General features: G+C 37.3%; 1 protein-coding gene across 1 annotated transcript in view; it reads left to right on the forward strand.

The window, feature by feature from the left end:
- Positions 1 to 13,725, forward strand: part of LOC136834210 (neurogenic protein big brain-like) — a 210,107-nt gene that overhangs the window by 2,610 nt on the left and 193,772 nt on the right. The window contains exon 2 of the mRNA XM_067096501.1: positions 5,910 to 6,043. Within this exon, the coding sequence (XP_066952602.1) occupies positions 5,910 to 6,043 (134 nt within the window). The remainder of the gene's footprint in view (positions 1 to 5,909; positions 6,044 to 13,725) is intronic.

Genomic DNA, 13,725 nt, shown 5'->3' on the forward strand with positions numbered 1-13,725 from the left:
CTGCTGAAGGAGTTGCAAGAAGGGAATTTCCTCTCTCGTGTCAGTCTCCTCCTCATTTTCCATGTTTATTTGAGGAGATGGGCCCCATTTTGTGTTATTATACAGTTTCCTTGAAAATTCATTAGACTAATATACATATATACATACATACATACATACATACATACATACATACATACATATATACATACATACATATATACATACATACATACATACATACATACACTAACAGAACCCCACTTAAACAGGATGGTATCTAAAAGATTTTTATTCCAAAAAAAGTTACAAACTTTCCAAGACTGTCTGTCCTCATCGTCTGGCAGTCGTGAAAAGAAAAATTCTTTTTAAATGAGTCTGTTATTAATTGTATTAATGCACAGAACATCTGTGCAAGTGATCAGGTTTAATGTAACACGCACACACACACACACACACACACACACACACACACACACATACACATTTGACACACACACACATATATATATATATATATATATATATATATATATATATATATATATATATATATATATATATATATATATATATATATATATATATATATATATATAGTGTTCTCTAATTTTGCAGTGGAGATAATTTATTCCAGATATCAAGCAAAAAGTAGCCCGAGTGGATCATTTGCTCTTAACCTGATTGAGATTGCAAAAAAAAAAAAAAAAAAATCTCGTATTTTCCATGCCTTGCATCCCACAGGAATGAAAGTCTTCTATTCCACTAATGCAGGAGGAGTTTGTTTCCCATAACTAGGCATTCCTCTGCCCTGGAGTGTTTTGGAGTACCCTGTACTATTGCCGATGTTGCACCACTTACGGCCTCAGCAGAACCAGTACTCAATATAGCCTATAGGACTTTAATTCCCAAGGAGTTCACAAACCCCCACTAGACGCTCCTGCATTAGATTCCCAAGCTATTGAATGGCCCAATGCTCGCTCACACACGTGCGCGCGTACACACACGTATATATATAATGTGTGTGCGTTTATAAACACTCCAGCGTTTCATTATCTTTATCCAATCTCCGAGGAACTGTGAGATTGGGAGTGGCCTTTGTATGCTTTGCCAAATTTTGCTTATTCGGCGTGTTTGCTCTTTCGATATTTGTTTCAGCTGTGTTTGAATTATTCTTCAGGGCAAAGATTCTTTTTTGACTTTTCTTCCTCCTCTTTCCTTTCTCGCCTGCTTTCATTACCTTTTCAAGGGCCCTCCAACACACAGAGTGGAAGAGGTAATGATGATTGTATTTCTTTGCCCTAATATTGAAAGAGTTGATTTTGTTTTTGTATTTGTGGGAGAAAGATAGGTGTATTCGTATACATCACCCGTTTCCACGTTCAAGCGATTGTATGAGAGAGAATATTTAATCATTTTAACAAATTCTCACTGTAATGAGGGACGTGAAGTATTTAGACTAGATATACGCAAGGGCTAATTAGTTTACAGTTTCATTCAGAAAGTAGCCTATTATGCGAGTGCAGTACCGTTATAATAGTTCGGCGAGTGCTACTGTAAATGGAGAGTGATGCAGGGTCTGCATTTGCCGGCTTGATTCGCACGTTTGTTTTTACACTACATTTTATACCCAATATTTGTCTTTAGTAATAAGCTCCACCATGAGATTACGTTTCGTAATCACCAGTCACTGCGGATCTTTGTGACGTTGCTGGATGCTTGGAAGCTTACCATAGAAGAACCCCAGGAGAACTAGGAAATGAGGGGTCACTATGGCAGATGTTTGTCCACACACATTTGCCTTCTCTCTCTCTCTCTATCTTTCACGACCTTAGATGGGAGAGGTCCCCGTTAATCTCCAGGTACTGCTAAGCTAAGGGACATGAATAATTCACCATAGGCTACGTCTTTTTTGTTGCCATTTGGCTAATGCAGTAGGCCTACCCGTGTTAATCCGGGCCAGTTGTGTCTCCCAAGGTAAAAATCTGGCAAGGGCAGATACTGTCTGATGACTTTTCTCTGTCTTAACCTCGACCAAAAGCAGCCATGGACGTCATGCGCGAGATTGTCCTTAAATTTGGTCAGGCGGACCAGAACTAACTCTATTAGCCTAATCCTGATGCTGCTTCTGGTGCGTCGTGTAATCCGAGATTGCAAAGCAGCAAAGCAGCCAAGGGGTTGAAAGGGACAAGTTTGGCAAGCGTGACTAATTGGTCCTGGCAGCGAATAATGGACGATCAACCAGCTTGAGGAATTGATGGATTGATGGCGTGTGATCGTTTTCGTTCTCGGTGCGCGTAGCACCAAGTCGGCGTCTGGTATTTTGCTAATAAAGGTGATATGATAATTGCTGGTCAAGGCTTCCTCGCCTTTAATGCGAAGCATGTCTACAAATATTTACTGTTGTCGTAGGTTCTATTAATATTTATAGTTGTAGTATTTAAGGCTGATAGTGTCTTCTCCCTAGGCTGAGTACATTTAATTGTAACTTTAATTCCCGTGTGTGTAGGTCACGAAAACCAGAATAGTGCTGTAAAACTTTTTAATTGATAGGATGCACATCAGCCGGGACTGCTATGACTGTAAAACAGGTGATGTAAATTTCAACCTCTATACGGGACTAGAAATCTATTGTGGATCCGCATTACATAGTATAATCGTATTAATGGAAATTGAATGGTCATAAGGCAATTATTGCTGTAATGGACGTTGAAGCTTTATCGCTAAATGTCATTAGCAATTAAGCAGCCGTTTTTCAGTAACTGAATTTGTATGAGCTTATCGCAATTAACAGTGTGGTTTGCGGGCCTCATTGTGATTCGTTGCCACACGCGCTCTAGCCTTTATAAATCGTCCATGCAAGTAGACGTTATTCATGTTAAATGATGGGATACATTTTGTTCATGTGTTTCGATGGAATATCCCCTAACATATCTATCTTTGCGAAAGACAAGCATTGCTCTACAGGCCAGAGTGGCTTGTATAGGCCTACATTACGCGGTTACTCAAAGCCACCAAAGGTAACTTGAACGTAATGCGTGGTCACAGGGGATAAAGGCAATCGAGTCTTGGAATTGGAAATTTATTAGTGGAACTCTCTCTCTCTCTCTCTCTCTCTCTCTCTCTCTCTTTTTGCGGGGGTAATCCCAGCGGTAGGATTTATGAGAATCTTAGGTTATTGTGCAAGTTTTGAACGGCCTACGTGAAAGGTAGTTTTAGGCTCACTGGGGATTTTTTGTGCCCGGTGGTAGAGGAAGATAAACAGGCCTACTCCTTTGATAAGTACGGCTGGATAAAGTTTTGGCCAGGGCAGTGGAGAAAAACCTTTTTTTTCTGGCCTTTCAACAATCAGCGTAACAGTGAGCAGTTATTAACTTAGGAGGAGAACCCGAGAGCCGTGCCCTTAGGCTACAGTGTTGTGGAAAAGAAGGGTTCCGTGTCCTGTACAATTTTTTTTTTTTTTTATGCCTACATTCTTAATTATGGTTGTCATTTATGTCTCCTTTTTTCTTGCTATTCAGCGAAGTTTTTCTCATTTGGTCTCATGTTTCACAGACTAGAGTCTCTCTCTCTCTCTCTCTCTCTCTCTCTCTCTCACAGAATTTACTACAGTCTAAAATATGTATGATGCTTAAGATGGTACTTTGGAATTTGTTCTTGAAAGCAAATTTAAATTTTTAAAGGAAAAAGCCTCTCTTTTTATTGTAAGAGCAATAGAGCCGCATTTTGATTTCTGTATAGGATAAGGATTTTATTTTTATGATGGACAGATGTCATTTGTATTTTTAAAGACAGAAGCTTCATTTTTTTTAATGAAGGAGAAGAACCACGTTTAATTTTTTTCATAAAGGGCAAGGCTTTATTTTTATTTTTTTTTTGTAATAAATGAGAACAATTTGCATTTTCATGTAGGACAAGAGCCTCGTTTTTATGAAGACAAGAACTTTGTTTTCCATTCATAAACCACAAAACCGTCTGCATTAAGGAGTGAAGTGTGAAAGACTGGGTCATCACTTAAGGTATTGTAAAAAAAAACAGACAGGTTGTTGTGTTGTAACTTGTAAGGTTTTGTAAATAAAGAACAGACAGGTTGTTGTGTTGTAACTTGTAAGGATGCTGTAAAAAAAAAAAAGAAACAGGCCTGTTGGTTGTCTGTTGGGAGAAAGCATTTGGTAATGGAGCAGTGTCCATTGGAGAGTCAAAATGGGATAGGCTGCCACATAAATTTCTAAGGTGCTTACTGTATAAGGCAGGGTGGAACTCGGCCTTTGAAGGGTAATTTATTTTTCTAAATTAGACTGAGGACCCGAACTTGAAATATTGATCGCATTGGCCCTGGGCCACACCATTGAAGAATGTAAGTATCTACGTTCCTTGGCACGTTCCTTTCTCATGTTGGTACTTAGGATACTGGTTTGGTGCTAAGTAAATTAATGTCTGCTCTTAGGATTCTTTGGTTGCTAAATTCCCCTCTGTTATGTAGGCACCGTGTCTAGGCTGTGTATTTATATATATACATTACCCGGTACACTTTTCAGTGTATCCTTTTTATTCATATGTATGAATACGTTTTTGCAGTATAGTGTGTATATAAATAGCTTATGCAAGGAGATATAGTTAATTAAAGAATCACAACAATGGAGGAAAGATCGTAAGCTAATCCCAACGCTGGTTTCGGATATCTAGGCTATACTATGACATCCCAATGGTTAAAGCACTGGGTGAAATACTAGTAATAGACTATATATGAAGGGAAGTGTAGAAATAACATCTGTACAGCTGTGAGCACCTGTGCCTGGAGTAAATATTCGCATTCCTTGCGTATTTTGTTCTCTGTGTGATGTTTATGACCAAAAAGGATGCAGATAATGTTTCAAGATATGTAATTATTTATTTCAACAGTTTTTCAAAGCAAGGTGATATCAATAACATCTGTACAGCTGTGACCACCTGTACGGGGAGTGGATTTTCGCTTTCCTTATGCATTTTGTTATCTATGTGATGTGGCCTATGTGGCCAAACAGGATATCAATAATGTTGTAAAAAACGTAGGTACTCATTCATTTCGCCATGTTTTCAAAGCAAGTTCATACTAGTAATATTCCCCGTAGGGGGTTAGTGCCGTCAGTGCACCGCATGAGATGCACTGTAGGCATTACTTAAGGGTCTTTGCAGCGTCCCCTCGACCCCTAGCTGCAACTGCTTTCATTCCTTTTACTGTACCTCCGTTCATATTCTTTGTCTTCAGTCTTACTGTCCACCCTCTCCTAACAATTGATTCATAGTGCAACTGCGAGGTTTTTCTCTTGCTACACCTTTCAAACCTTTCACTGTCAGTTTCCGTTTCAGCGCTGAATGGCCTTAGTTGTCCCAGTGCTTGGCATGTAGGCTATGCATAAAATCTATAAATCAATCAGTCGGTCATACTAGCAATAGACTATATTTGGGAGGGAAATGGTGAAGCAACATCTGCACAGCTGTGAACACCTGTGTAAGGAGTATAGACTATTTTCGCTTTCCTTATGTGTTTTATGTGATGTTTGTAAATGTTTTAAAATACACAATTATTCATTTCGCCAGTTTTTCAAAGCAAGGTCATATTGACAATGTTTTAAGATACATAATGATTCATTTCGCCAATTTTTCAAAGCAGTGTCATACTTGCAATGTTTTAAAGTAAAGAATCATTCATTTCTCCATTTTTCAAAGCAAGGTCATACTGACAATGTTTTAAGATACATAGCCTAATGATTCATTTCGCCAATTTTTCAAAGCAGTGTCATACTTGCAATGTTTTAAAGTAAATAATCATTCATTTCTCCATTTTTCAAAGCAGGGTCATTCTGACAATGTTTCAAAACACATAATGATTCATTTCGCCATTTTTTCAAAGCAAGGTCATACTGATTTCACCGTCTCTTGTTTCCCAGGTGTCCGGAGGTCACGTCAACCCAGCCGTCACGGTGACCTTGGCAGTGACACGCCGAGTGTCCCCCCTGAGGGCGGCCATGTTCATTTTGGCCCAGCTGGGGGGAGGAATCGCCGGGGCAGCTCTTCTCTATGGGTGAGTTTGGTGGTTCTCTACTTTCTCTTTTACGAGGAAAGTTTCTGTGAAGCCCTTTTTCTTGATGGACTCTCTCTCTCTCTCTCTCTCTCTCTCTCTCTCTCTCTCTCTCTCTCTCTCTCTCTCTGTAATTTAATGTCTGAAGACAAAATTATTTTCTGCAATTTAAAATGTCTAAAGACAAATTTTTTTCTCATTTAAATGTCTAAAGACAAAAGATCTCTCTCTCTCTCTCTCTCTCTCTCTCTCTCTCTTTGTAATTTAATATCTGAAGACAAAAATTGTTTTCTCTGTAATTTAAATGTCTAATGACAAAAAAATTTTTCTCAGTAATATAAATGTCTAAAGGCAAAAGATCTCTCTCTCTCTCTCTCTCTCTCTCTGTAATTTAATGTCTGAAGACATAAATTATTTTCTGTAATTTAAATGTCTAAAGACAAATATTTTTCTCTAATTTAAATGTCTAAAGACAAAAGACTCTCTCTCTCTCTCTCTCTCTCTCTCTCCTTGTAATTTAAATATCAAAAGAAGAATTCATAAAGATGACAAGGAGTTAAGGTGTCGAATTAACCAAGTATAGATGTGTACTTTTCATTCTTACATTATATCTCGATAAATTATCATATTTTGGTCATACAAGCTTCTATTTGGTGTTCTTTAATGACTAACGAAACCCAAACTCTGAGCAATGAAGGCAGTTTGAGATGACAGTACCTGTGATAAAATAATGTTCAAAATGAATAAATTATTCTCTGGGATGTTTAATTTCATTTATTTTGAGTCAGTCGAAGAGGGAAATTTCAAGTAAGAGAGAGAGAGAGAGAGAGAGAGAGAGAGAGAGAGAGAGAGAGAGAGAGAGAGAGAGAGAGAGAGAGGAAGGGGTAAATTCAGAACGTTTTACTTTTAACTTAAAAATATATATATATATATATATATATATATATATATATATATATATATATGTGTGTGTGTGTGTGTGTGTGTGTGTGTGTGTGTGTGTGTGTGTGTGTGTGTGTGTGTGTGTGTGTGTGTGTGTGTGTGTGTAGAGAGAGAGGGTTGATTCTCTGAACGGTTGTTTTCTTTTAACTTCAATCAATCAAAGAGGGAAGTTACAGGTGTGTGTGTGAGAGAGAGAGAGAGAGAGAGATACAGTATAAGAGGCCAGGAAATATATGACCAGAGGATCGGCAGGTCTCTCGGTAATTGTCATGTTCTTGCCTGATTGGGAGGCGTGGTGCCGTCGACGTAATTGTATAGTTGCGAAGACAATTTTTATCACTTTTCATCTTTTATCCTCTTATCGTTTCGATATTTTCTCGTTTCGTTTTATTGCGTTTTTTGTAGTAATCTTTCTCAGCATCTGCCGTCTGATTCGTCGATCTCGTAATTTTAGATTTTGGAGGATTTAGTTTTGAGTGATTTTCTGAGATGTTCTGATTTAATTGTGTTGATGTCTTCTGCAAGTTTTCCGTTTTCCGTTTAGTTGCCTGAGAGCTCACAGGGGTTACAATACTTGAAAGTAACCCCTCTCTCTCTCTCTCTCTCTCTCTCTCCTCTCTCTCTATATATATATATATATATATATATATATATATATATAATGTATGTGTATATAAGGAAATAATATTTTTCTTATCGTTATAGACGGCATTTTGCTAAACACACTAATTCAGATCGAGGGAGAAAGGCAGCTGATTCGTAAACCCAACTTTAATCTAAACCGCTATTTCAGTTTTAACTATATGACGGATTTCATTCTATGACTTGAATCGCCTGAGATCCAGCTGCGTTGATATCAGGGTACTGTACTATTTCCCGTTCGAATGACAGATGCCGTTTGAAACAGCCATGAGAAAAATTCTTTGGGATGAAGTTAAGTGAATGTGGGAGATGCATCGGCCGAGGACTGTGCAATAAGTGATGAGGATTTCAAGGAAAACGAGTCTCTCTCTCTCTCTCTCTCTCTCTCTCTCTCTCTCTCTCTGTGTTGTTCACTTTACGGCCTATTCCTCCTACGTTTCCTCCAACTTACCCTCCTCCTCCTCCTGGAAGTACCTCCTCCTCCTCCTCCTCTCCTGGAAGTACTGATGCGTGAAGAATTGAATAGAAAGCAGAAATCGTTCAGTAGTGTATTTCATCAGTTACTGCAAGTGTTTTGTATCAAAATAAAATTTTATGGTTAATTTGGAAACTTTTGCTGTAGCGATGTCAAAATCTTTCCCGTTCAGATTCTTCCCTTGGTGCTGTATGGTAATGGACCGAAAGGATTTTTTTTTGTAAGTTCTTTCCATCAGGTAAAATGTAGAATTATTCTCAGTCTCCTCACCTAAATGTTGAAATGTTCCACTCTCCCATTTTCCAGAGGTCTATTCCTTCAATGTCATTTTTTTTTTTTTTTTTGCCCTGATAGCTTTGAACCCCATTTGAGCATAGCATTTTCCGTGCCCATTTTCTTGGCACCGATGGCTGTGGCTGGGTACCTTGCAACGGCGCGTCGTGAGTGAAAGTGATTGTAATCTTGCGTACCCACCTGCGGAGGAGTTTGCCCACTAAGGAGGAGGTATCTACCTGCCATACCATTTTTTTCTCACTCATCTTCAGCCATTCCTTCCCATGAGAAAATCCCAGAGGTCATGACGGGTCGGCGTCGTTGTTTGTCCCACATTTGAGAGAGAGAGAGAGAGAGAGAGAGAGAGAGAGAGAGAGAGAGAGAGAGAGAGAGAGAGAGAGAGAGAGAGTAGCCTATTCAACTGGAGTGAGATTGCATTAACAGAGCCCTCTTCTCTCACCCTCCTACCCCGCCCCCCCTTCTCCTCACCCTCCTACCCCTCCCCCCTTCTCCATCTTTGTGTGTCCTCTTCAGGAATCCTTTCTTTGTAAACAGCCTTCTCCACCTCTGCACATCTTGCTTTCAAATCACGATTTAGTAGGATCCAGTACTCTCTCTCTCTCTCTCTCTCTCTCTCTCTCTCTCTCTCTCTCTCTCTCTCTCTCTCTCTCTCTGTGTCGCAACAGCAGTCACTGTTATGGAAATTAACCTTATGGTCAACTTTCAACTTTTAGGTTTTGTGTTGACATTTTAATTTTTATTATAATATAATAAAGTCCGATAGTACCAAATTTATCGACTTCATAGCATTCATATGTATTTCACATTTATGAATATGAAATGAACATGACTTTTAGCACCGTACCTGAATTGCCAAGCCGTACTCTTAATAATTGCACAGGTCAGTCGCGTAATGATAGAGTCTCCCCTGCACTTGTGTGTGGGCAGAATTGTAAGCGTTATTATGCATACAACTTTGGAGTAGGATTCGTGTGAACTTCGTAATGGGCGGCTTTGTTGCTTCGTCACCGCCCTTTATAAAGAACCTGGAGGTAGTGACTTGGTCGTGTTTGAGCAAATGTTGTTTTAAACTATATCTTGAGAACTGGGTAACGGATTTAACTGAATCTGGATGAATCTATTCGTTGTGTGATCACATCCTGCTGAGGATTGAAATGGTTTTTGTTGTGTTGGCGTTTCTATTTACGAATCCAAAGTTGCCACTGACTGAATCAGTCATGACGTAATGATGCTCGTACTGAACTTTCCTCTGGTTACAGTCGCTCTGTGTAACTTGCTGTATTGCAAGTCGTTTCCGCTGTTAACTTGATTGAATTCGAGTGATTTAAAAAAAAAAATAGTTCAATAAGTAACCACCAGGAGTAGCCTACATGAAATTTGTCAACATTGAAGGAAATTGTTTGTGTTGACTTGGAGACTAGCAGTCAGAATGGACAAACATCTCTCTCTCTCTCTCTCTCTCTCTCTCTCTCTCTCTCTGTGTGTGGATGTTGACGCAGGCTGTTATTACATGAGACGAGAAATTGTCTGGAAAAGGAAATGAAGGTCGCCAGATCCCCATAGATTTCGTGAATTGGTTGTTGCTATATAGTTACTGTATCCAAGTTGCCAGGTGTTGCCACATTCATCCAGCAACTGATTCTTACGAAAGTAGCGTCACTTCACGTAACTCTGATGACGAAGAGTGATTATATACTCTATTTTTGCAATGTGTTATTCATTGTTGGACCGGATTTCAACACTTTCATATTGAAAGCCTTAGGCGGGAGTGCTGTCCGCATGTTTTTTGCAAAACTAATATTATTTACGATTGTAATTTCACTGTGGTCTTTGTCAGAGACTTGTGGTATTTTTGCAGTTGTTCTCAGCCATACTTGTGGATATTGCTTAAATATTTTTATTTCTATCAAATTACAACACTTTTTGCTCGTGTTCACCTTGAAAATTTATTTCCGTAAGCTTCCGGTAGATCGGTTCATAGTTTTTATAAGTAGTGTCCAGAGACTGGGAACTATGAATTAACTCAGGAGGTTAAGGTGGTTTAAACATGTAATGAGAATGGGAGATTATAATGAGAATGGGAAATTATAGAACCCTAGTACGCGTCTAACCCCATAAAGGGAAAATTGACATGATAATCTGGAGAAACAGATAATTTTCCTCTTCAGTAACTTTGTTTTTAGTTCAAAGCAAATATCCACATATATTTCCATTGCATAAACCGTAACTGTGCTCTGTTTTTTCCTCATCATCCTAGAATTCGGCGATACCATATTGTTATCAACAATTTATAATAAAAAAACATTGTCTAGATAAGCGAGAGTAAAAAACAATTTTTTTTTCATTTCATGTAGTTATTAATAAGACGATGTTGCTGATTTGTAGGATGAGGATGAAACAGTGCAAAGCTACGATGTATGCAGTAGAAATATTAATGTATATTTTTATGTTTATATTTCCATTTTAGAAGCCTTTTCAGAATATTCTGAAAAAAAAAAAATCGGTGGAATTATGAGATTGCGAGTAATTCTCGCTTTCCTCGTAAACTGATCGTGGGACCAAGCTGTTCGTTGCAAGAATTCGGGAACAGAACTGGGAGTGAGTGCTTGCAACATGAACTAATTGGCTCTCGTGTTGTGTGATTCCCTGCGACGGATTGCCTGTCATTCCTCTTATTCCTCTTCCTTTTTCTCGAGTTTGAACAGTATCTCTCTCTCTCTCTCTCTCTCTCTCTCTCTCTCTCTCTCTCTAATCCAGCATATATATATATATATATATATATATATATATATATATATAATATATAAATTCATGTACGAAAGCTCCTTTTGCTCACGAACTTTTAACTTACGAACTTTCAGAGATGCGAACAACCGTGATTGTAAATTAAATTTATATTATATATATATATATATATATATATATATATATATATATATATATATATATATGTATATATATATATATATATATATATATATATATATATATATATATATATGTATGTATATATTGTGTGTGTATGTTAATGATTATATTAAAGCCTCTTTATCTCTGTCAGGTACTTCTTTTTTTTTTTTTTTTTTAATCGCCCAGAGGAAGTCGAAAGCACTTTGTGAAAAGATGGATCGTTATTTCTCAGGGAGATCTGGTCACGTGGAGAGAATGGTTGAAAGTAGTTTGCTGAAGACATATAAATCATCGTAAAGAGAGATCAGAACACCATGGCCCTAGGAAATTTTCGTCTACAAGAATTTCTCTTTGTAGATTCTCACGTTTCCAAATCACTTGATCTTCCTCCCTCGCACAGGCAAGGAGAAGGTGAAAAAAAAAGAGTTATTTCTCTCAAAGGCGGAGATGCAAGAGAGAGGTCAGTTATTTTGGGGGTAGGGTGGGGGGAGGAGGGGGGCTTGTTTGGTGTCGTCTCAGTCCAGTTTCACCGTTCCACTCGAACGCCCATACTGGGCTTGAAACAAGCCTGCCTTGGGGTGAATATATCTCCCTGGTCCTTTGTATTTCTTGAATTCGTTTTACCTTGTTTTGGAGGCAGCAGGAGGAGGCTTGATGAAATGGTTCCTGAGCTCAGCTCTCCCTCTCTCTCTCTCTCTCTCTCTCTCTCTCTCTATATATATATATATATATATATATATATATATGTGTGTGTGTGTGTGTGTGTATAACTGAAATCAATGAAAATATGAATGTGATGAATATATATATATATATATATATATATATATATATATATATATATATATATATATATATATATATATATATATAAAGATAAAATCCACGATGAAAGGGAAACACTGAGAGTTTCATTAGTCTTCTGACTCTTTCTGTCCTTTACTTAGGTCGAAAAGAGTCGAAAGGCCTGGTAGCACTCTAGTGTTTCGTGGATTTTATATATATATATATATATATATATATATATATATATATATATATATATATATATATATATATATATATATTGTGTGTGTGTGTGTGTATTCGGCATGAAGGATGTGAATAATAAGCATCTTGGAAGACTTGACACTTCCCAAAAATTTAAGAGATACGGTATTCCTAACTTTCAAAAGTAGAAACTTTTAGCTAGTTCCCATTCTAGAAGTTATAAGTGTCAGTATTTGACCACCTTGGAAATTCGAATCGGTTCCGTGTTCTTGAGCTGTAGAAGCCAAAATACTGTTTATTATTATTATTATTATTATTATTATTATTATTATTATTATTATTATTATTATTATTATTATTATTATTATCCAGATAACGAACCCTATTCATATGGAACAAGCCCACCAAAGGGGCCACTGACTTAAAATTCAAGCTTCCAAAGAATAATATGATGTTCATTCGAAAGAAGCAACAGGAGATAACAGTAAATATAGAAAGAAGAGATCAGTTATTAAAAAAGAAGAAGTAAATTAACAAATTAATTAATAGATAAATTAAAAATATAAGTAAATTATAAAATATATACAAAGGGGGATTGCTTGAAATTTTGAGGTTGTTTTAGATGTTGTAGCTATTTAGTATCCACTGTCTTTATTCCTACCTGCATGGCTGTAATTTGAGCCAAGGTCTCTTTCAATATACCTCGTTAAAACCTAGTTGAGCAACTATGAGGGTCATCTTGTTTTTACTCTTTCTTTCTTTGCCCGTTCACGGGAGATTCTCTTGTGGTTGGAAGTTTTCTATCTTTCTTTCATTCCATTCTTCATTCGATTAGCGTCTGAATATAGCGAAAGGGCGAAAGTAGGGTGTCTGCTAATATTAGTAGTTAATAGATTCACGATTTCGTGAAAAACAATCTGTGTAATAAAAATCTACAATTATATAGTAAATATATTACTATGTAAAATGTGTTTATTTTACATATTTTACATAGTAATATATTTACTATATAATTGTGGATTTTTATTACACAATATTAGTAGTGTTGTATTTGAGGTGATAATAGATCTTTAAATTTTCCATTGGCCATTACACTGATATTACTCTGTTGGCAATCACACTGGTATTCCTCCATTGGCAGTCACACTGATGTTACTCCATTGGCAGTCACACTAATATTCCTCCATTGGCAGTCACACTGACATAACAGCTCCCCTTTGAGCGAGCACTGAATGATTAGTAAAATTCTGTTTGTGTTTTTATTAGAAGTCTGTGTCATAATGTCGATTTTTGCCCAGTGTAACTAACACTTGAAGGTGTCATGCTGTTTCTTCAGGTGTAATATAATTTGTGTGTTTAGGTGTGGTTATTGTATTGATCGAAAAATTTAGCAAGATCCGAGTCCCGAATGAGTTGGTACCCATGGAAAGAA

Source organism: Macrobrachium rosenbergii, chromosome 53 (assembly GCF_040412425.1).
Source record: "Macrobrachium rosenbergii isolate ZJJX-2024 chromosome 53, ASM4041242v1, whole genome shotgun sequence".
NCBI classification, from domain to species: domain Eukaryota; kingdom Metazoa; phylum Arthropoda; class Malacostraca; order Decapoda; family Palaemonidae; genus Macrobrachium; species Macrobrachium rosenbergii.